General features: G+C 43.0%; 1 protein-coding gene across 1 annotated transcript in view; it reads right to left on the bottom strand.

Annotated features, from left to right (window-relative positions):
• Window positions 1–1,916: 1,916 nt before the first annotated feature.
• The window catches only part of TRIM71 (tripartite motif containing 71), a 62,151-nt gene continuing 38,867 nt past the window's right edge, over window positions 1,917–25,200 (bottom strand). Inside the window, 3 exon segments of the mRNA XM_039711397.1 lie at window positions 1,917–9,696; window positions 11,842–11,976; window positions 21,361–21,528. Coding sequence (XP_039567331.1) covers window positions 8,245–9,696; window positions 11,842–11,976; window positions 21,361–21,528 — 1,755 coding nt within the window. The 3' untranslated portion in view covers window positions 1,917–8,244.

Here is a 25,200-nt window from a genome sequence, read left to right as displayed (position 1 = left end):
AGGATGAGGGAATGCAGATGTGTCCAGGAGAGGAAGGCACAGCAGGATTTGTATCCATCATCTGGGAGAAACCAGCGGCCAGAAACAGCACAGCAAGTGTATTCAACAACGTGCAAGTTGTGGAGTGAGCACAGCTGTGTCTCCAGCAGAAGCAGGACAGAGCGGGCTTGAGACCTGCTAACTCCGACTCGTGTCAGGTTTTCAATCCTTTCAGAGTACAACCCAGTAGCTGCCTTTCTCAGGAACTTTTCTATCACTGAAACGCACCCTTGTCCTCAGGTAGGGGCAAGGAGTTTGGAATCACTAGGAATAAAAAAAGTATCAGGCGTAAGTTGGTAGCGATCACCTTTCTGAACGAGACAAGAAAGGGAGCTGATAGATCTTTTACCTCCGAGTAGATTGACTGATTAAATACAAAAAGGTTCAAGATGCTCCCTGTGTGGTCCCGGGCCCTGAATAGAGAAGATTCTTCCCCGCCCCCCCAGGAATGCGGGGCATTCACATGCAAAAGATGCTCTGGCCGTGCCCGGGCTCGGTGAGGGATGCAGTTGTTTCCCAGATAAGGCACATCTTATCGCAGCCCCCGGCCCGCTGCCCTGCGGCGCCTCAGCCCCCACAGAGGGATGGACGGCTCCCAGCTTTCTGCGCTTGCTGTTAACAGAAAGGAAAAAAATAAATACTGTAACACATCAAGGCGGCAGCAGCCAAGGACCTGGCTTCTCCCTTCAATCCTTTTAATCTCTGGTAGGAAAGAAAGGAAGGTCAAGTAAAACGGTGAGGTGTCCTTGGGTAGGGAAACGGGGAGCGTGGCCTAAGGCAGTAAACCCAGCAATGCTCAGCAGTTTGCTCTGGGCCCCTTCCTGAAGGAAAGGGTGCCTGTCCCTCTCCCCGCTCTCCCGTTACCTCCAGGATGCCCCTGCAGCAGCACACTGGCTCGCATTCCCACAGCAGGAGAAAGGGGGTGCACTCCCTTCTCCCCTGCACACACCACAAGCCTTGCTGCTGCCTCAGGACTGCTCCTGCACCGTGTGCCTGTGGCTGCTGCCGCCTCTCCCGTCAGCACCTTTAGCCCCGCTGCAAGGAGGGGACAGCACTCACCCAGCAGTGTCCTGAGCTGTCTCCTGGTGTTCAGGGAGCTTTTGGGTTCCAGTTGTCTTCAGGAAAAGGAGCCAAGAATAACGCAGAAAGCTGCACAAATGCACCTGGGCAGCCTCGGTCCCTGCCCCCACAGGGCCTTCTCCCTCCCTCCCTCTTGAAGGGATCTCTGTCCTCCTGACATGTTGGCAGCTGCCCCAGCAGGAGGAAAGCAGTGACCTGGTGAAGGATTTTGATGAATGGTGCTGAGAGCCCTACAGTTGTACAGGCCCAGAAGGCAGCTTGGCTTTGAAAAGCTAAAGCAGCCAGCACGCCCAGAGCCTGGAATCCACCTCCACTGCTGGGAATTCAGTCAGTGGCTTTAATTCTCAAACCTCACTTGAAAAGCATCTTCCTATGCTCACCATTTCTTCTCAAACCTTTTCCAAGGTAGTGAGGAAAAATGGCAGCTTTCCACTAACCCAAAATTTGTTGACAGGCTGCCCTGTAAGATGCCAGAGAAACTTATTAAATGTTCTGGTGGCTTTGCTTTAACTGCCATGCAGAAGAAACATTCTTTCAGTGGCCAAGGTCAAGGAAAGGAAACCTAGAAATGGACCTAAAAACGTTAAACCAGAAACTTTCCAGCAAAATATTGGGAAAAAAGGATGGAGTTGGAAGCAGTGAGTTCAATATAACAATTCTCTTCTCCAGTCATGACAATGAGGGCTTTTTCTAATAAGACAGACAACTAGGAGGGGCCTTTTCTTTTTTACATCCCGATAGAAGAGAAGGCTTTTTCTGGGTGGTACAGAAACACACATGCACACAGAGCTGCCGTGAAAAAAACCTCACATTTATTTGATTAAACAAAAATAAAATAAACTGCATAGGAACATTTTAAAGTCCAGAGAGACACTGACTTTGTTTTAAGGCTGCCAGTAGCTGATACATCGTCTCCTTGCTACATCCTTCAGCCTTCCCTATGGACCACAAAGATACATTCAGAAGCCTCCATTAACACAAGATTTCTAACATTTTGTTCACTTATTCTACTTAAAAGTTTGCACATAACCTGTCATGCTTTCTTCTCTGCAGTACTCAACATCTGACAAGTAAATATTGTATCACTTTTTGTCCAAGTAGAAATGTGATGCCCTTTTTGGAGCACGGCAATTTTTGTCACAGCCTGACTCATTTTCAATTAGATATAAAAGCTCTGAGCAGCTCATTAAAAGCAGAGCACTGTCTGACCTCCTGAGATATTTTATTATTATTAGGAGAGCAGCATGATTAGTTACTAAAGTAGAAAAGAAATAACACAAGAGGAAACTAAGAAATCAAACCAACTCAAGATGCCCAACATCCAAAGAATGACAAGATCAGCCTGGATCCCAGTGCAAACCTGCACTGAGGCAATGCTACTCATAAATCAGTAGTGAAAATTTTGTAAGATGGGGCATACATCTACAGCCAATTAAGGGTGTGGGGGAGAGGGGAAAAAAGCACTTGTTTGACATTGGTTTCATGGGGCTGAGCTTCATTTTGTTCAAGGCTTGCAACTTCTATTTGAGTTAAATTGCAGGCATGTGTTTCACACCCTCAACTCCTCCAAGGACCTGTGCACAAAGTGAGCAGGGCATGACAGGTAATGCACAGTACAAACAAGAGTCACAGAAACCCCCACCAACTCAGGTGACTAAGCAAACCTTACAAACTAGTTAAAAACCTCTTAGTCATTTTAGAGAAAAAACAAAACAAAACAAAAACCACTAAAAAAACCCCTCAGAAACAGGCATCTCTCCCTCTGAAGGAAAATCTACTACATTGTCTGAAAAGTACTCTACAAACCTATAAAAGGACTTTTTTTTAACTAGTCTGGTAGTTCAAAAGGAAGTTACTTAACTACATCAGTACACAGACACTTAACATTCAGTCAGTAAGGCTCTATGAAAGAGCTTAAAAAATTATCTACCTGAGTTTGTAAGTTGATACAATCATTAATAGAAGGTCTAAGACCATGCAGGTACACAAAGCATTTTTAGAACCATTATTGGTTGAACAATGATGGAAAAAGATGCCAGTCTGGCTTGTTAACCCGTAAGATCACTTAGAGACATCAATGTACATTTCCCACCATAACATTTACCAAACCAAACACAGCCTATTGTTATTAGGGGTCTCCTGTACCCACTTCTGCCACCCCTTAATATGAGCTGGGGAGGAAAAAGGACGACTTTTTCCTCCAACAGAGTAGTCTGAAAATATGCTTCTGCAACTTAACTCCACAGGTAAAACGGGGTACGTTGCACATCACTACTTAACTTGCCTAAAACCCCAAGACACTGGTTTTAAACTGCCTCTCTTGAGTATGTCTGAACCTAAGCTGCCCTCCAGGAATAGGAACTTGATTGCTTTGTCATGGTGGAAAAAATCCCATTGAGTCAAGCAAGCTACTAATACAATCACCAAGTCAATAAAATAAAAAAACCAGGACCTTATTCCCTTCAATCATTTGGTATAGCATTGTGTTTACAGCAATCATAACACCAGTCCTCCCAAACAGGACACATTGGTAGGCATGCATAAAAGTTTTTGTCTTGTAGAGAGAAGACCTAAAGGTCTTAAGGACATAAGAACACTGCAAATGAACATGAAGGATGTCAAGTCAGCCAGTAGTGTCATAATACTGAACAGAAGTTTACACTTCCATACCTCGTAGTGAAACCAGAAAAAACTTGGAAGCTTTTCAGGTCTCAGTCCAGTTTGCCTGAACATTTGGTTTTATTTACAGATTCTCTAGCAAGGGCAGCTTAATATCTCCATAGGCAGGCAGCAAAAACAAAAGCAAACAAAAGCAAGCAGTCACCACATAGTACACACTTAGTATCTCTGTTTCAATTTAAATGCTTTTCCAACAGGCAGGATGAATCCTTCCCCCAGGCAGATTCTCAACTATTTCCCAAACCTGTCTGATGCTAAATTGAGGTAGATGATTTACTTCTGCAAAGTGAGGTAGAACTTCAAGCAAAAGATAGTGGCATCTCTAGTTGTGCATTTTGTACCACAGCAAACTGGGTTTCCAACTCCCAAGGACTCAAAGACCAAAGGTACAATATTTGTCTAACTCAAGTACCAGTGTTCCTTTTTTATACAGTTCCAAACTGTTTCTCTAAATATCTCTACTTTTAAATACCCTATTACCTTTTGGCACCATTTGGCTTACACTCCTTTAAAAAATAAACAAAACTTTGGCACAATATTTTTTTTTAAACTAAAACTGAACAAAGAAATCTTATGATCAAAGTTATGGCAAGATGAGTCTATAAACCTGCTCTCTTCAGAAATCAATTTTGGTTTAACTGTAACATAATGGACTGGGCCTACTTTCCTTCAATTCCAAGGGAATGCCACATCCAAGTGACCTGTTCTTTCTCCCAGGCTGGTTATGTCTGGCCCTAACATGCATTAGTTTTCAGGTGTCATCTTCCTTTCCTTGCTTTCTGTAAAGTTTCAGGTTTATGGGCCTCCTTAAATAAGTTATATTTAAAATGTACTAAATCAAAAGGAGCAAGTTATGTGAAGGACCTGCACTATTAAGTACTGAATCTGCTTCAGTTTGCTACTAAAGTTCCTGCTTAAATATTCTGAGAAAAGGACAAGATTGCTTTATATGCTGAGCACCCAAACCAGCCACACTGATTGCTGATAACATTTTGTCAAGCAAAAGGTTTACAGAGAGCCACTGATTTAACCTGGCAGAGAGAAAATCCTTTGGGAGTTCGAGTAGACAGCTCTGTCCCTCACATTTGCTGTTCCCCAACGAGGAGGCACACGCTCACTTTACCCTTCTCCAGGCCATTTCCCCTAGTTAAGGTTACTCTGAATGCTTGTTTGGTTTGCAATCCAGCTTCCAAGCCTTGTTTTTCCTCTCTGCATGCATGGACATTATGATACTGGGGCATTAACCTGAGAACATGCATGGAAAAGCAGAGCAAGGTTGGAACCTCATTTATTACTTTTTAGTAAGTCTCTACGGGGCATCTGATGTTGGCATTGTATATTAGCACTACTTTTTTTCATTGCATATAAAACACTCCATTTTATAAGCTACACTATCACTTTTCAATGAGACCAAGTGTGCTTAGCACGATCTATCACAAAGATAAGGAATTCTTTTGGGTAGCTAAATAGTAGTGTTTTTAAAACGAAAAAGCTCCCCAACAACATGAGGTCAAACACTCAAGGTTCGGTTTGCAAGCAAATCCCACTGAGTTAAATAGACAGCAACTTAGAAAGAGTTTAAGTCACGCCTCTTCCTGACTGAGCTGGGCTGGGGGGTTGTGCAATGGCTCCATTCAAAAAGCAAAGGGCAACTTCAGTGTCTGTCACCTTCCACACGGTGCAGGCTGTGGGGGCAAAATGTTCCTCCAGTTCAACACAATCCCGACTGCACACTTACTTTCTTTTCTTTTTTTCTTTTTTTCTTTTTTTTCTTTTTTTTTTAATGCCTGGAAAAACAACTCCCTTCTAGCCACAGAGAAGGGCAAACCCCACAAGCATTTAAGCACAAGAGCATTTCTAGGACACTTCAACACTGTCAGCCACTCTGGTCAAAGTATTTAGAGACCTGGCATCTTCATTAAGACATGACAGGATAAATGCAAGGACACTGCAAACTTTAAAATTAAAGCTTTTTAAACCACTATTCTTTGGTATCTGGATCTTGCAGGCTATTAGTTTTCACAGCCCAAGTTGCAAATAATTCTTGGGCTGAACAACACAAGACAACTATGGACATCTGTCACAACTGTAGGCCAACCCCAAGAAGGGAGGCATGCACACAGGCAGAACTTGCAGAACTTGAAGTTAAACTAGCTCTCTCTGATACATGTTTTGTGTGGCCACAGAAATTTAATGACAGACACCTGTATAAAAAATTATCCTTTCAAGACTGTTTTTAAACCATGCTATCCTAAGATTAAGCCTAACTGAAACACACTGCTTTGAAGAGTTTGCTTCCTTCAGGCTTTGGCTGAAAGGCAGCACAGTTGTTTTATCCCATTTAATTTAGGTGGTTTTCCTCATCCTTCTTTTGAAAGAGGTTTTGCCATCTCACGAATCTCTCTTGTCTTTTTCTGGTCCTTTAGTTTAAGCCTCCTCTAAAGTGGCAGCTCTCTCTGTCTGCACACATCATTGGTATTTCTAGGAAACTCAGAAAGTTTACACTCCTTGGAGGGGAAAAGCAGCAAGAAGGAAAGTGCACCTCGTGATTTCTCACAAACTTCTAAAGAGCCTTTCAACCTCAGGTCACTTTTGTGCATGGTGGCTGGCAGAGAGATGAACCCTTTCCTTGCAGGATGGTTAAGGCTCTTCAGACTTTTTGACATTTACATTTCAAAGATCATCTCTTGCAAACAGTAAGATAAATCCCATGGCATTTCCAAACTCAAGAGTAATGACAGTCAGTTTTCTCACTGCAGAGAGCAAGAAGAGCCCTCTGTTGCCCACTTTGAACAATTCTTGTTTGCCAACACCAGAGGGTGAAGCTGCAGGTCTGTAGAGACCATATCTGCTTGAACAGCTAAACTGGAATGCAGGAAATTGAAGAATAAAACTAAATCCTTCCAGGGACTCAAAGTCACATTTTGCTAAAGAGATCTCTATTCTCCCCAAAAGTTTCTGCTTCTCAGAACACCAGTTTCTATATCCCCGAAAGGGCAAACTTCCCTCTGCCTCCAGGCTTTTAAGGATCATATACATTAATTTTACACAGAAGTCTTTGGTACTGCCCTGGGAAAAAAGCAGCAAAGTTTCACCTTGATGCAGTTTGCCTTTAGCTGGTACTGGTAACTCTTCACTTGGATCTGCAGCCAGAGATCCTGCAGCAGGGAGCTCCAGGCCCACCCCACCCACCCTAAAAGCTACAGTACTATTCCCAAAATCTTCAGTCCAACTCTCTGGGGAAGCCAGAAGATTAAAAAAATAATAATAATAATTAATCAGTGGTAGAGTTATTGCAATCCTCTCTGAACAAAAAACCCCAAAACAAAACAACTTTTGACTTCTCCAAATCACACCCTGAATCTCCAAAGCTGTGCTTATTTCTTACTTTTGGAAAAAGGTACCACTTCTAACAAATTCAAACATTATTCCCTTAAGGTTTCGCTATGGGAAGAGGCAAAATACGCTAAGTCATTTCACAAGAAAGTAAATCAAAAGGGTTTGATTTTTCCCTGTTTCAATGCCCCTTCTAACCTCTTCTGTTACCTAGATTAGGGGCACTGATAAAAATAAACAGTAACTTTTTTCAAACTAATTTAGCTTTCAGGTGAAAAGAGGTAAAAATGAAATTCTTAATGACAGGATACACTAAAGGAAGCCTTGCTTTTCATCTAAACTTTACAATGACCGCACTAAGCCACTAAAATGAACAATTTGGTTTAAACTTAAAGAATTTTTGTGCATTTTCATCAGCTTCACTTTGTGCTGTTAAATTACTGTGTTTCAGTAAAAAAATACACAGAAATGCCAAAAAAGATACAAACTTGCTCTTCCTGGCAAGCGAATCTCACTTTCATAAAACGTTCAAAGTTGTCTGGGAACAAGATGCTGTGCTTGCCAGTAAATCAAACACACTGAGGTATAAAAAGGAGAACAGGAAAAAGTTCTCTGCTGCAGCAGCAATGAAAAAAACAAAACAAAACAAAACCAAAACCAACAACAAATGTCCCTCCCCTCCCATGTCCCCACCCACAGAACTGCAGAATGGTCAAGAACACAAATTCTCTACAAACATCTACTACCATTTTCTCCATTTAAAAAGTTACATAGCGCCTTTCTTGGCTTAGTCTAACAGAACTCACCACACAAACCACCTAATGTGCACAGCAATTCTTGTTTGTGCATGAAACCCCATCTGGGGGAAAGAGGTAAAACGTTCTGAACTATGAGTATGTGGGGATGAGAAATCGGTGAGAAATGGGGGAGGGAAGGGAGGACAATGAGGTAGATAGAATTCAATTTTACAGGCTCACTCCCTGCAGAAAAGGTAAGTACATTCATCTGTAAAAAAATTAAAGATGAGGTAGGTTTGAATTAACGTTGTATTTTTTCATTTTCTCTTAGAAGAATTTCCCTGAGACAGTTTCTTCCTAATTCAAACACAGATTAGAAGACGAGAATTCGATTGTTTCCGAAGTCGACCACAACGATCATGCCATCAGGGGTGACAGCTATACCTGAAGGACGGTCCATCTGGCCAAAGCCGCTTCCCTGAGTGCCAAACTTGCATAAAAAGCTACCATTGGACTCGAATATCTGCACCCGGTGGTTCCTGGAGTCGGCCACGATGATGCGCCCTTCCTGATCCACCGCCACTCCCTGCGGGCGCAGGAACTGCCCGTTGCCGGTGCCCTCGGAGCCCAGGAAGCGCGCCGACTGGCAATCCGGATGGATGACCAAGAGGCGATGGTTGTTGAAGTCCGTCACTACCAAGTGGCCCTCGTGATTGAACGTCACACCTCTGGGGGAATCAAAGTGCTTCCAGAGTACCCCTTCGAAGCCGTACTTGTTCAGGAACACGCCGTCGGGCCCGAACAGCTGAACGCGATGGTTCCTCGTGTCAGAGACCAGGATCTTGCCCTCTGCGTTGACGGCCACATCCCATGGGTAATTGAACTGCCCGTTCTTTGTTCCTTTCTCCCCGAACTTCAGAATGAACTGCCCCTCGAACGTGAAGATCTGGATGCGATGATTGTCCTTGTCGGCCACGACGATCCTCCGCGAAACGTCACAGGCCACGCCGGCGGGGCGATCGAACTGGCCCGGCCGGGAGCCCAGTGTGCCAAACTTGTGATGGAAGGTCCCGCACGGCTTGAACACCTGGATGCGGTTGTTGCTGCGGTCGGCAACGATGATGAAGCCTTCTTTGTCGACGCTGACCCCCCAGGGGCGGCAGAGCTTGCCGTCGCTGTCTCCCTCGCTGCCGAAGGACAGCCCTGGCAGCCCGATGCCGATGTAGCTGCGCCCCGACTTCACCATCACTTTGAAGGGGCTGTTCTCGATGTGCTGGTTGCACATCATCACGGACACCAGGTGCTCTCCCTCCAGCTGGGGACGGTAGCTGACCAGGTAGGTCCCGTTCTGCTGATCGCTGACGTCCGCCCCGAAAAGGTTTCCATCCGGGCCCATGACCACGGCAGAGATCATGTCACCCCCGGAAAGGCGAGGCTCCCCGTCGTGGTCGTAGCCGATCACGGTGAACGAGGCCAACTTGCCCTGCAGCGCACGCTTGAGGCCTTCCCCCGTGGCTTTGGTCAAGGGAGCAAAAGCCCCGCTGCTGACAAAGCCCATGGATTTAATGGCCATATACAATGCCTGGTCAGGGGGGGTGAACATGATCCTGTCGTCTTCCTGTGGCTGGAGAAGGCCTCTGACGTTCTTCAGCTCCTGCACCTGAGCCAGCATGCGGTCCCGAGCCAGAAGAATATCCAGGGTACGACCCTCCTCCAGGACCTGCTGAACAGCACTGATGGTGTTATCCAGCTTGTTTAGGTTCTGACGTAACTTTTCAACTTGCAAGTAGAGTGACTTGGCCTTGACTTGGCGAATCTTTTCCACCTTGTGGGAAATGGGGGAGAGAAAAGCACACTTCCATCAGGAAAGACAGACTACAACACAGATTTACGTCCGTCTCCCTTCTACAAAAAAGCCGGTTGGACAGTTGTTATAGCATGCTGACAAACAGCTGCAGAACAAACCTCTAAAAACCACAATGTAGACAAGAAGAAACAAGGAAAACTAATTACTTATCCAAATTTAGGATTACTAGTCTCTCCTACCCTCCAGGCAACACCATACATTCCTACTCTGCAGATCTGCTTCATCAGAGTGACATTTGAAAGCCAGAATCACTTGCTTACCAGTAATTATTTGCTTCCTCAAATGCTATTCTGTTTTCTAGTTGCAAGGTACTTGACAGATCATCCAAAGGAACACCTCACTCCGCCCCCAGGGAGGACAGAAGTTATTGCCACCTCTCCAGAACAGCAGAGGCTGAGGCTTCACAAACCACAGCTGAGACCAATTTCATAAAGCAGGTTGTCCCACAGAGCTCAGGCTGGGAGTCAGCATCAGCTAATGCACGTGGGCTCCTGTCATTCCTGCCTGCCAGAACTCTTCTCATGGGACTGGATAATACCAGACATCTATCTCCAGGGATTTTTAGGGTCCAATTATTTTAATATTTTCTTGTAAATACTGGCAGTCATGCTGAGCTTGTGCTTTTAAAACAGGATGTTTTGTGAATGTCACTTCAAATAACACAGAAGGTTGCTGCCAGTTCCTGCTTGAGGGACTGAAGTTGGTGCAAAAATGCCTGTTTTGTAACTCAACTATATAAGCCTGTGTCTATCCTTACTTGTGAAAAACCACTTTGGACCATCTGGCAAAGACACCTGCTTCATAAAACTAATGTAACATGTCTTTGTTTTATTGTTGCAAAAGTACACTTCCCGTTGTCTGAATACTTGCTTGGCCTCAGAACAGTATCTGGAATGCATTTTAGTGAAGGAAGACTCAATATCTGAAGACTTCTTGGTTAGACACTGACTAGGTAACATATGTACAAACATGCTATAAACTGAGATATGTAGGTTTTACCAAGCTGTAAAAAAAATCTGGAGATGCTTCTTCCAATAGTTGTCCAAGACAAATTACTGATTTTAGGTCTCAGCTTAATCCTTAGATTCAGCGCTGGTATACAAAATTGTTTATTAGCATGCTTGATACAAGAGCTTGATATACTGAGTTTGTTTTGCTAAAATCATTTACTACCACCATGTTTCCTTAAAAGAATGTTTTCTGACTTGAAGAGAACTTGCTCTCAGTGCAGATGTTCCAACAAAGTGCATTTGTACAGCATAGTAGGATAAAAAGAGCTCAGGGGCAGATCTTACTCCTCCTGTACTAGGAATACCTTAAAAGATAAAGCTGCCAAGCTTCCTGCAGAAGGTTAACAGTGAAAAGTGAACTCATCGCCCTCAATCCAAAACCTCAAAAAAGCAGCATTCAAAGTACACTAACTATATAAAGTGCAATTTTAATCTTGCTATTGACACTTAAAAAGAAAACAAAGCTTCTCTTGCAGGGGACCATGACCACTGAATTACTCCTCTGGAAAAAGAAACGTGCCTGTTACTTCCTTTCCTCCTCGTGAAATACCACGCTTCCATTGTTGAGCTGAAATGAGCCCCATCAGTTCAGAATTGTGCAGATACGCTTTTTCTTGTACTAGTTCAAAAAAATTACTTAGAGGGAGGATGCTACCTTGATTGACAGTAAAGGTCTTTAAGGATGGGTACAGTGAAGGTTGGTCTCTCAGAACTTTTACTAGCCTCTAGTAAAGGACAGGACAGGATAGGATATACAGCTTTGCTCCTGTCCTTTATGAGGAGTGGATGAGAAAACCAATTATAGTATGTATCCAACTCTAGAGCAGCCCACTGAAGGCATTTTGAGGACACTGTTTAGAGGGGATCTCCCCTGGGGCAGCGGCAGGGCCAGCAGGGGGAGTGCCCAGCCCGCGCCTGGGGCTGCGCTGCTGCCGGGACCCAGCAGCCCCTGCAAAACCCCTCCAGCGGCTCCGGTTAAGGAAACCTGCAGCTCTCCTTGGGTATCAGAATCTGGCTGTGTAACAGTTTGAGTAGTTTTTCAGTTTGAAAAGCACCTGTCAGCAGTACAACCCAGAAGTGTAAGGATGCATACCTTCCAGAGCAGCTCACACTCCCGCTCTTCCAAGGCCTTCTTGTGTCTGGTGGTCACTACTTTGACTTCAGACTGCACCACCTTCGCTTTCATCTCCACTTGCTCTGCCACAGCCTGGGCCTGTTCAATACTCAGCTGGGGAAAAAAAGATACACACTTAGGGCTTGACCAAACTAATTAAAAATACATCAGAGGACTGCTGCTTACATTTTACATTACATGCTACGCCTTCAGGTAAAGGCATAAAGTGACAACTCTTCGTTTCTTACTGGGCCTTCTCCACCCATTTCATACACTGCAGCCTAAAATCTGTCAGGATTGTTTAAATACATCCATCACATGGAGTTTACCTTCATTGTGCCTTGCACCAACACCATAGCACTAAATTCCCTGTGCAATTGCAGCAAGCAGCTAATACGGTGAACAAGAGACTTGCACAGAACTTCATAATCATGTTTTCTGCCATGTAAAGAACCCAGTTTTTCTCAAAATGGTTCAGACTGCTGTTGTGTGATGAGTCTGCTTCTAGTAAAAAAAGACACCATAGTGAACAGACTGTGTTGCCTATGGATTTGACCTGCACAGAAATACTCCTAAAAGAGTATGGAGATAACCAATTTTAAAAGAAAAAACAAGGAACAAATGGTTATCAGTAAAAAGTATTCATATAGTTATTCACACCTTGGGTAGAGGTGTGAAGTATTTCTAATATTCCAATTATTTTTACTATAACCTTGCAACATTAGCATTTTTAAAATGTTCTGTAGTGGTATTCTGAAGAATGCACCCAGAATGAGCATTGGCTCTTCCCCCCTCCTCAAATTAAAAATGGTTTCCTCAAAAAAAATCTGTGCTAAACTACTCCTAAGTTTCACAAAATATTACAGAAAGGAGCATAAAAACAAAGATCAGGCCAATTTGAAGGATCATAGCTCCCAATGGAACAGGTTCAATAGCAATGGCTAACAATTTTTTCAACACCTCTGTTATACAGTGAACCAGCAGACGAACCCGTGACCCTCAAAGAGGTTAAAAAGATAGTGACTTACTAGTTACAAAATTCTAGAACAAGATGATGGCCTGTGAAGGTATTCAGCCTAAAATAGAGGGGGGCTCTTACAAGTATACATTCACTTGAAGGGAGGGCACTGATTAAAAAGATAGTGACTTACTAGTTACAAAATTCTAGAACAAGATGATGGCCTGTGAAGGTATTCAGCCTAAAATAGAGGGGGGCTCTTACAAGTATACATACACTTGAAGGGAGGGCACTGAGAGGGCAGAGCCAGGCTCTTTCCAGAGGTGCCCTGTGACAGGACCAGAGCCAATGGGCACAAACTGAAACAGAGGTTCCCTCTGAACATTAGGAAACACTTATTTTCCCCCAGAAATGCAGGCTCATTGAAATCAGCTAAAAAGGAATTTAAAGGCTTTACCGCACATTCAGAACCTCCAGGAAGATATCCTCATTTTAACTGTACTTACAAGGAGGTACCAATCTAAGAACACCTGTTGCAACAATCTATGAACTACCCAATATGATCCAGCATCATCTAGGACATCAAACAGTACACATTGCCATATTTCACTGAATAGTTGTTAGTATTTTTGAACTCTAGTTCAGAAATGCTAACATCTAGCATCTAGTTTATGCCAACAACTGGAATGCTAAAACATAAAAACTTAAATAGAGCGTTACTTGGACATCTTTCATTCCAAGTAAGTTATTTTAAGACAACTAGTCTAAACTAGACTTATTCTTCCAGGTCACATAGGAGATCCTTTTCTGAAAGAAAAAGGAAGACTAACTTGGCCAGGTAATTGCTCTCTGGAAACAAGGTGAAGACAATCCTGACAAAATCAGACAAGACAACATTTCTATCTTTACGCCAAACAATTCTCCTGCAAACTGTCAGGGGAAACCAGGAGTGCTACTTGACAGCCAGCCTGCAGCCCAGGGCTCAGTAGGAGGAACAGGTCTTTCAGCTCTTCCTCCTTCACGAACTCCCAGAGCCACCTTTACTACAGTTTCAACAGGGAATGTCTTCAAACTCATAGACAGCTTACATATCCCAGTCCCACTGGAGGCTGACCTGCTCTCTCACAAAGCTTCTGGCAAGGAAATTCGACAAAAAATTAAAATCTCATTACAATGTTCAGCAAAGTAGACATGAAGTCACAACTGGCCATGGATAAAAGCCAGGAGGCCTCAGACCCAGCTAGAAGAGGCCACAGGTAAGAACACTGTGCCTCTATCACCTTCTCTTTGCCATTCAAATACAGAAGCTGTCCTACAGCAGGGTAAAAGCATTAATTTCTTCCCAAAACAGACCAGGGTTCCCATCAGATACAGCAAAACACCTTCCTTCTCTTGCTAAGAGAAAGAGGTATCACCTTGAGAAGTGTCAGGGAAACTATCCACTCATATTCCAATTCCAACAATGATGTCTGTGAAAGCACAAAATCTTGATTTACATATTTTTGCTTTTGGTACTCAGTACCCATTTAGAACTATGATCTATATTTATGCATCCCTTATTAATACCTTAAGGATAAGAACAATATCAACTTCCCTCATTAATCCCCACTAAAACTAGAGTCCACCTTTCAAGAACTCCACCATAGCAGGAACAGCAATAATTCCCTGTGGATGCTGGGATCTTTCAGCTATAGGAACCAGTTATACAAACCCAGTTGTCTACCAACTACTCAAGTCATCATCTGGATTTTTACTTGCCCAAGTGTGAACAGCTCAGATCAGTGGGGGATGCCCAAAATGCTAAGATTCTAATATCATCCAGGATATTGGTGACGTTTTGGTAAAATTCAGAGGGTTCTGCACTCTGCCCAAGTAAGCTAGAACAGCCTAGGAAGGCTGACCAGCATCAAACATGCAGAGGTTCAATGGGGGGAACAGCAATAGCAAGTTATCTATACCTGAATCAAAAGCCAAGAGTACAACTTAAGTACAACTTTTGGGAGTCTTCCTCACATGGAAATCCCTTGTTCACTTTGATTACTGTAAGATGTCAGAGTTCTGCCATGAAAAGTCACTCCTGCTGTTCTGCAGGCATTTTCTGTGCTGAACTTGTCTTGGAGAGGTCAGCTTTTTAGGAACATGTTAAGCAGCAGTGTTTCTTGTTCTGCCAGACACCACACAATCTTTTCAAAAACCAATACTTGTAAAGAAAAATGCTTTTATCATGCTCTTTCCTCATGGTATGTCAATTTTTCTAGGGCTAGTGAATTAGATGGTCTATCAGTTCACACACTTGGGAGACAGAAGACAAGGCCTGTGTTTATCCAAGAATTGTTCTGGGTTACTGAATGTGAGATGGAAAGCAACTGTTCTGTTTCCTGCTGTTGGCCAATAAAGTAAATAATCTATTTGCAACTGTACCTCTCCACCTGTGGCTTCTCCGGGCTCTAAAGATGGCCAACCCCACTCCCCATTCTATTAGAGAAGTCACCAGTGCCTTGTGTTTGTTAAAAAACAAGAAAAACACTGCTTTGCAGTGTATCTTGTAAACGTTACTGTTGAAACTGGTACTTCCAATTCCTCAAGAGTAAAACTGATGTAGCAGCAGTCCTTTGTGCAGGTGACATGCTCCAGGGGGCCACCACACAAGGACACTCCACACAGAGCTTCCAGTGAGAGAGACAAACATATTTGCATGGAGGAAAGAAATGCAGACATCTATCACTAGCTATTGCTACCAGCACATTTCATTTTTGAGTAAAAGGTGAAGGGCAAAGTTGTATCAGAACCTCAGTGTCCTTCACAAGCTCCCTTTAGGTGGACACCTCTGTGAGCTCCCCTTTATCTACATTTCACCAGCTGAGGGCAAAACTAGTGATGATCTTGCTCCATTGGCTACAGCAACTGATGGTACAACATGAACCAATGAAGAAACCAACTGCAAGAATCAGAAGTAGCAGGGTAGCATCACAGAACCTGGCCATGCTTCTGGATGTCTATGCTGACTAGAGAGGTGCCCAAATCTAGATTTGCCATTTTGCAGAATGTCATCATTCCTGTCTTCCGTGGAACAGTAGGAACTGTGGAATGAGAGCCTCAAGTTACAAAAAAAAAATTTATGATTTCATGTTTACCTAAATATTCCTATGGGATATTTAACGTTCTAGATTCCCAAGTTTTCGCTAGCGCTGCTTTGGTAAATAAAAATAATAATAGAAAAAAAAAGATCAGAAGCATAAAACGCTCCAGGAAAAAGAAAAACTTACAAAGCTTGTGCTCTGAAGAGCTATGACAGAGGTGCTGATGCCCTCACTGAGTGGTTTCTGCTGTCTGATAATCAAATCAGTATGTCCACCCAGCACACAGCTATTTGAAGAGGCTGCCTCGTGTCTCTGAACCAGGGTGATCCAGGTGCTGAGCCATCATGTTAGATCACACCAGTTTAGTGCAGGAATTTATCCAATTGAACAAACTGCAGCACCATGAGATACATAAAGGCTGCTTATGGTAACTTTACTGCAACTCATCAGTGCTGGCTTGCATTAGCATATTTGAAAAAGTCCCTAGGATTTTTTTATTCCATCCATCCAAAGATGGGAGGGAGGTATATTTTTTCAGCCATTAATTCCAGCACTTAAGTTTCCCAATCCAAGTTTTCCAATGAAGGTGCAAACCTCTGGAGAGAAAACTCAAATTCAAAAGCAAATTTTGGTGGTACTGAGGAATTCTTCAGTATTTGAGGGGTGAATGAGCCACAGGTATTGAATAAAGAATATTAAATATACACCTTCCTACCTCAGTATGGAGGACTTTCAGTTTAACCATTAAGGAATTTAAGACTAAGTTAACCCTAATCAGAGTGGAACAAACAACTAAGATGCTCCTTCTCTGACAAACTCCTGTCTGGATTTTAAAAGCACATTAAACACAAAAAAAACTGAAGGAAATTTTTTGGTATGTCCCAAGTTAGCCCTCTTCCACCAAATGGAAGCTGTTCCAGCCATAAGTGGTTTGTTTTCAGTTCCTTAAGGCACACTAAGATACAGTGGGCTTGTTTCACTGAACTTTTCCAGTTACTTATCACTGTGTCAAAGCAGGATAAAACAACCAGGACATAACATTAGTTGACTTTCTCCAGCATCAAAAACTGGATACAAACTCCTGATGTTCTTACACTAGAAAAATTGACTGGAAGATCCTACATAATCACAGTGGAAGGTACCAGCACAAATATCTGGACCAATTTAAAGGTTTCAGTCTAATGCGTGCAACAACCTCACCTGAAGTTCCTCTCAAAAATAATTTCAAAAGAAGCTTTGATGGAGGGAGGGCTAGAGGCCAGGTTAACTCGTGCCAGATACAACTAAACAATCATTTTGGTTTGTGCTGCAAGAACAGACTTTTTGCCTACAGTTTTATGCAAAACAGTAGTTTGGACAGTGACATGTGTCAAATCCATCTTCCCTGATAACCATCTGCTCATATGTGCACTGAGGAACTCACTGAAATATCACACAAAACAACAACTAAAAGCACAAAGAAATGCAGCCTCTTGATATCAATCCCAGCTTTAGAAAAGCACAATTGACTCAATTTTGTTGACAAAGCTTCATTTCAAATTCTCAAACCTGCAAGCCTGACTTCAAAGCCACGCACAAGGCTGCCTGAGCTAACTCAATGTGACAACCCCAAAAAGATCCCTTGGAGCACAGCAGTGCCATCCTTCTCAGGTATCGACCTCCCAGCAGCACAGATCCATATGGCAACCCACAGGGAAGCTCCCACTGAAGGGCAGAGGCTCAAGGCAACAGATCAGCTTCCTCCTCTGGCCAGCTGAGTTTCTTAACAGTACCCCCTCACCCCCCATAAAGGTGTTAATCTATTTCATACCACTTCCCCCACAAATTTGGGAGGGAAGCTCATAAGCCTTTCATGACAGATAAGAGAGCAGCTCCTGCTATGTGCTGCACATGGCCAGTCTCTCACCAGGCAGTGAGAAGCTTGCATGGTCAAGCACCCCAGCAAAAACAATTATAAGCTCAGCTAAGAAAGAATTTATTTTGTTTTCCAATAAACCCACTTTTTAAGATGTCTGAGATGAACAGATTAAAATGTATTTCGACATGTTCACCTGGAAATTGACCCTAAATGAACATGAGCACTCAGTGCTTTACTGTTACGCAAGTGCATTAGATTACATGCATACATCCATACATATATATACAGTTACACACGTATAGATGTATTTTAAGAAGGTGACATTTTGAAGAAGCCATCTATCTTTCACCATAACAGATTTACGTTCAGTTTGTGACCTAGTCCTTGGAAAAAATTCTGAAAGAAGACAGCTAAGTGTGCACTTTCGTGAGGTAAAACAAGGCAGCGGGACATGCTCCCCACATATAGAAAGGCAGCAGTCCTGATTCCTCCCACACCATTTATCCAATGTCAACTTTGGCTTTCATATCACCCTGTGAATCAATCTGAGTCTCTGAAAAGGCTGGAAAAGTATCCCAGCTAGGAGTATAGTTTTCTGCTGAAATAGAAAGAGTCTTACCAGCAACCCAGTTGGATGCTGCTGCTTCATTCCCTGGCACCATCAACAGTCCTTGTAGCACTGCAGTGAACCAGCCAGAGGGCTGACCCAGCCAAAAAGTAAACCCACAGAAAAGCTACCCTTTCAGCTGGATCAGTTCATCACACAGACACAAGTTAGAGACAGACTTAGGAATGCAGGCCAGGACATCATAGCACAAGGAAGCACGGCAGGCTTTCCACTGTTGCAGAAAATCACTGAGGGGGGGAAAAAAAGCAAGCTCCTTGCTCTTTCTTACAGAGGACTTCAACTTCCTTGAAAAGTGAGGTTTGGACTCTTCTGGAGTGACAGGCTACATCAGGCTTCAGTGGATCAAGAGGTTGAAATGTATCCCAACTCACAGCATTTTGTTTAAGTCTGAAAAACAATCTTTCCTCCAAAGCCACAGGAAGAGCTTAAATAAACATTTCTTCCTAAAAGCCTTCAACTTTGCTTAACCAGATACTCTCCAGCCAGTTGACTCATGGCTTGATTTCCTCTCTCCTACAACGCCGCCCTTCAAATTCCACCTTTTCCCATTTACTCTCAACTACCCCTCCTCATCCATCCTCAACATCTCCTGTCAGGGGAGCTATCACTTTCAGAGCCTATTAAGAAAGAGTTCATGGTACAGCAGTGTGTATCAGTCCCACTAAGAAGTGTTACTGCAACATATTACTTTTCAAGCCTCTTACAGCTCCAGTCTTGTGTCCCTCATATTACAGCTTGTACTGGCATTTAATTCTCTGCTGACTATTTCCATACTTTTAAGAAAACCACTAAAGCAAATTTCTTTCAATTTAGAGACTACTTGTTTTAGAGTTTGTTTTGAATTCATGCTGACATGCTGTCTCCTCCCTAGAATAAACATATAGCTTCACAGCCATATTGTCCCAAGAATAAGGAGAGCTCTGCTCCATGAAAACTTTGAGTTGAGCACTTCTGCTTTTAACAGCATCATGTGCTCTTCTGATTGCTCTTCTGATTGCTGCTGATGTTGCTTCAGGAGTAGCTGGCTTGGGCTGAACAATTTTCCCACTCCTGCACATGCAGATTTCCACCCTGTTAACCTAATCACTGTTCTGTTTGCTCACTACTCTTCTTTTGTGCAGTGGTCCAGATTAAGAACCCCACTGAACTGATGAAACAGCTCAGCTCCTGAAAACATGGTTAATTTTACAGATGGCCTCTTAAGCTGGATGGGCTGTAGCCAGACCTGGGCAAAGCTGCATGAGCTAAGTTCAGTAGAGTTGCTTGTTCAAGTTACATGAGAAAAGCCAGTACCATGAAACTTTTACCTGCACCATCAAGCAACAATCAGCCCACCACAATGGCAGGAGCCTTCAGCATAAAAGGCAGAAAAAGATAAGGGAGGAATGAGCAAAGTAAACTCAGTGGGAAGAAAATCAGGCACAAAAGCATTTATGCAATAGTAGCAGAGTGGTGCTCCATGATCTCCTGCTAGTTTCTACTCCAAAAGACAGTCCCTTAGATGATTTAGCTGTACCAGTTAGATGATTAAGAGCCCTGGAGGTCAAAAGCAGTAATTTAATTACTAACAGGCAAGCCCTTGTCTAGGACAGCCTGGAGAAATTCAGTGATGGTCTTTAAACTAGTAATTCCTTCCTTCTTGTCATTTTGGGGATGTGTAAAGCATTTCAGTATGGATACTGCTGAAGAGCTTTACAACCCAGTTTAAAACAAATCTTGGAAGATACTATGTTTTCCAGGATTCTGCCTGAAGCTGGAGTTTAAAGTTAGCCATCCAGCTCCAAAAACTATTTTTTTCTGTGCCAATGTAACAAGTTAACATCAGAAGCTGAAGGAAAATGTCAACGACTGATTACTATCTTTACCAACATAAACTATTATCATTCCACTGGTGCAAAGACTTAATGAGAGACTAATTAGTTGCTCTTGTCTCACAGAACAAGCTTAGTTCCTTCATTTTCTAGAAACAAGCAGCAAAGGGAGTACAATGAGCTCTGGGTTATTTTAATTATTATTTGTACCTTACACGTGCCAGGAAAGCCCATCCAATTCGGAAAGTAAGTTAACTCCCCATCTATTACATTCTACAGAAGTTTACTCAAAAAAGAAATAAAATCTTAGTAGTTAAAGCATACAGGGTTGAGTTTTGTAATATCCAAGTTAAATTTAGGACATGACACTAACAAAACTACATGGCAATAGGTGTGGAATGAAGCTTCCCACTATGGTCTCCCCATCCAAAGTCTCCCTATAGACAAAACTACTATTAATATAATATCAAACCTACCACTGGGTGTTACTCAGCAAAAGTAAGCATCTACATATCACTGCAGTTTAATTCCCTGTGAAAATTCCTTCTCTAGTTCGAAGCACTGTGCTGCCTTCTTTCCAGCCCTTGCCAGGTATTGATGTTTGTGCTATAAAACACAGCCGAGGTAGAGCACAGTAACAGGCAGAGTGTGCATCTGTGTGTGCAGAGCAGCTCTAGATCCTCTGCACATGCAGGTTAAGGAATTTCACACTAATCCAGCGGCTGATTATTATTTTGTATTTGGTGGCAACACTAAGACATAACAAGAGTCAAAGGTAGGCAGAGTGCTAGAAGCTATACAGGCAGGAAGATGCTCAAAGAAAGTCTCAGCCATAAAAACAAAACCAGATTTGGCACTGCCACACAAGATCTGAGCTTTCTTGAAACTTCACACTCAAGTGCATTTGTACAGAGCTTCATATATATTGTGATTTACATGACAGGATTATGCTGCAAGAATGCAAAACCCATATAACAGCACTTTATTTTCAGCTCCACCGCCACTTCTGTCAGAGATCTGAGAAAACAGAAGGGGTGAGAAGACTGACAGCAGAAGCAGAGAACTTTTTGCCTTGACACCTTGCCCTGTAACAGACAAGCTGGGTGGGAGAGGGGGGAGAAGAAGGAGGGGGAAATAAAGTGCTCAAGTTGGGAGTATCTTACTTGAATAGCCTGTCGTCCTTGCTGAGCATCTGCCAGGAGCTGAATGGTGAGAGTCCTGGAGTCCTGTAGGGCGTCTTGGAGGTAGATAAAGCTGTGACCCACATGTCGTCCCATGGTACATTCCCGACATATGGGGACAGAACAGGTATCACAGTAGAAATGCAGTACCTGGAAGAAGGAGGGGAAATATTCTCATTACATAAAGAAGAAATGAATAGAAAACAGAGCCAGGATGTGTTTAAAAAAAAAAAAACCAAACATTCCAAAAGCTCAACTATAAAAAAGATGGTTAGAGGCAGTAGCAATAGGCAAAGACTTCACAATAGTTTCTCCACAGAGGAAGAGCTATCCTTCCCAGTAAAGTCCAAACCATGCCCTAACAGTTAGATGGAAGTGTCATTGTTTTCTTTGCAATACAATACTAGGAAGAGTGTCCACATCAGCTCCTCTTAGGAGCGGAAGCCATCTGCCAACACTTACAGATTGGAGATGGCATCTATGGCAAGTTTCAGGTGAAGACTTTTCCTGCAAATACAAACACCAAATTCTCTTAAGAGGGCCATTCAATAATCAATACACTGGAGAGCATAACAGCAGCACACCCACCGCTCACAAGGGGAAAACCAACCATGCATGCCAAGAACCATCCTCTCTTTTCAAAATATGCAAATCCCTTATGTTCAGGACAGCAACAATATTGGGCAAAACTCCCCCCTGCCACTTCCATCAACAAAGCAAAAATCCTTTGCTATGACAGTGTTTTCTATGCCAGTGATGCTTCGAGATGCTTGAATTGGAAAACAAGACTGGAACTTTATCACACTCATCAGAGCGTTTGAATGCTACAGTGACCTGTGGGTAACCACTAAATCCCCATTCTGTTCACAAAGCACTCCCAAACCCTACATTCAAATCACAACTTAGACCAAGATGTTAGCCTAGAAAGCTCGATCCATTCATCAGCCGTAGCTGCTCCCATTCCATCCAGTAGAGGGAAGTAACACACAGAAATAGCAACTTCCATGGAAGCCTGCCTTCTCAGAGGGAAGCAGGAACTGGCTCTCTTAAGTTTCTTTCCAAAGATGCAAATGAAGGAGCACAACACTCCAACATAAGAAAATTCTGTATTCAAGTCTTGCTCTTAACTACACACACTATTTTTCTTAGACTGCAATAATAGAAAATCTGTATTACCATGGAAAAGTACCATGGCATGAGGTTTCACACTACAAACTTTTCCACCACCAGACATTTGAAGCCTACCTCACAGAAAGGAGCAAGAGCAGAACAAAGATGGGACAAGTGTTTGATATGCCTGTCTTCTCCCAGCTGTCATCCAGCCACTCCCGACTCCAGCTAACAGCTCCTGATATGGTGCATTACATCCCCTTTCCCCTCTCCCTCAATAGCAAGGGAAGGACAGGACAGGTGATTCCCCCCTTGGATTGCCTGGCCTGCATAAAGTGACAATTTAAGCTCCTATAAGCACAACAGCTGAAGTGGTATATGGATTAATTTCTCAAAGGGGTATGTGTGTGTTCATGTGCACATGTCAGATTTTACTAAAACCTGCCCTCTTTTTTTCTGAAATTAGGTTTTGCTGTAGGAAAACTGGAACAGACTTATGTTTGCTTCTGTTCAAACACTAAATCCTCAAGCAGTGTCTCAGATTCCCATTTTTCCAAGTAAAAAAAATGCCTTAGCTCTGAAATGCATTGTTCAAACACATCATCTTCCTCAACTAGAGGGATCCTTGTCCCTACACTGTGGTTGTCTAAATATGTATACAATGTTCACTTGCACATGAAGTTCTGTAATTTTTCTGTTGAAATTATAGGGAATGTTTATTACATGTTCCTGAATAACTCCACTTAAACAACAGAGAAGTTGAGAGAGAATGAAAACCATGACAAGGTATCAAGTTAAGTCATATGAATCTGATATACTTTAAAAACATACAGGAGGGATTTGGGGCCTCAGTCAAGCAGAGCAGCTGAAAAGAAAATGGTGACCATATGAGGAGAAGACCAGAAGCAAGTTAAATCTATTACTAGTCCAACACATCAGTCAATACCAGGAGCAAAAGCTCAGTCCTCTCCTGCTGCAAGGTAACAGCATCCACTGGGTAAAAGAGTCACCCACAGCTGTTCAAGCCAAAGAAAAAAACAAGCTTAAACTGTTCAGTTGCCTCTTGACACCCACCAAAATGTGGTGGGGAAACATCACTCCTGAATTTCGAATGAAGAGTGACAAGAAGCCATATCCTCATTCAGGAAACAGGCATATTACATAGGACATGGCAGGGGAAGGTCTTGGGTAAATAATATAGAGCCATTGATAAGGCCTTATTTATTTCTTAGTCAATCAAACAAATAAAACAAAAAAAAAGGTAAAAACAACACAGATTAAAAATGGAGGGCAAAAGAGTTAGCAAGCTGGGGCAAAATGAAGTAGATATGCTGGTCTGATCTCCATCACTACACTTTACCTTAATGCACAGAGAGGAAAATCACAAATGCACAATCCCTAGTGCTCTCTGTGGGGAGGGGAACTAGCCAGCCAGCCACCAGAAGAGCACTGAAGGAGTCAGCTTTAAGGTGAACTAGCAACTCTCCAGAAACTCCTTCCTGGGCACAAAGACTACAAGAGAAGCCCCAAACTTGGCAGAGGTGCAAGGGCAGGTCTCTTCCTGCAGCCAGTGTCACACACGCCTGTCAGGGGCACCCAGGAGGCTGCACAGCAGCTCTACCCAGCAAAGGGGGCACGCTCCCAGAGAATAAACCTGGGAAATCTCCGCCTGTGCAGGGCACAACAGTGAGGGGGGGTTGTGCCAGCTGGGCTGATGGGGCTTGGGCACAGCATCCAACTTGCCTGTGCTTGCAGCTACAGCCAGGAGTTTATTGTTAAGCTCAAGCCTGCTCACATCCCAGTCCCTAGGTCATGGCCACAAAGGTCACGTACTGCTAGATTAAGTTTCTATGCCTGGTTCTAAATAGAGGGGGGTGGGGGGAGCCAGAGCTCCCCTTTCCCCACCATCCCCCAAACAAGCAACTCCCTGGAAAAAAAAAAAAAAAAAGAGATAATATACCGAGGATAGGTGTAGGACAATGCACAGCTGTGTTCTCAGCTCAGAACTGCTGCACACACAGTGCACCCGAAGCACTGGCAGAGCCCCCCTTCTTCCAGCTCCAGCAATGTGAGACGGCCTCCCCACATCTCAGTTCATTGCAATGCTCCTTCCTGCACAAAACTCCTGCTCCTCTCAGGACAAAAAACCAGACTGGTCTTGAAGTGTGGATGGGCAGAAGTAGCAGGAGGGAAGAGTCAGACTAAGTCTTCCTTAGTGGACATCAGCTTACACTCAGTAAAAAAAAATTTACACACCACCTCAAAAAAAACCAAACCAAAAAACCAAAACAGTACCTATAGCAAAGTCCTAAAGATTTTTCCCCCTCCCTACCTGAAGAGGCAGAGATTATACAGCCAAAAGATCCATCAAGCTGTAAGTTAACTATTGGTCCTGTTAATTTCACTATTTACCCAAACATAGGAAAAACTGGTTTATAAGCAAACACCTTCAAACACTGTGGGTTTTTCCAAACCACATGAATGCTCTGATGGGCAGCAAGGAAAGAAGTATGAAAGCAGAGACAGATTTCTCCTTCCAAAGAAATTTATAATCTGTGTAAATTGCATTTAATGAATTGTTTCTTTCTGTAGTAATTATTAAGTAATTAGGTAAAAATACCATTTTAAAGATAAAAATTGGTGCCCTATAATACCCTATCCAGTAGGGGGAAAAAAGATTAATAAGCAAGTTTAGGAGCTCTTACTTCTTTT

Source organism: Passer montanus, unplaced genomic scaffold, assembly GCF_014805655.1.
Source record: "Passer montanus isolate IOZ18808 unplaced genomic scaffold, ASM1480565v1 scaffold10, whole genome shotgun sequence".
Lineage (NCBI taxonomy): Eukaryota > Metazoa > Chordata > Aves > Passeriformes > Passeridae > Passer > Passer montanus.
This window is presented reverse-complemented; position numbering and strand designations above follow the sequence as displayed.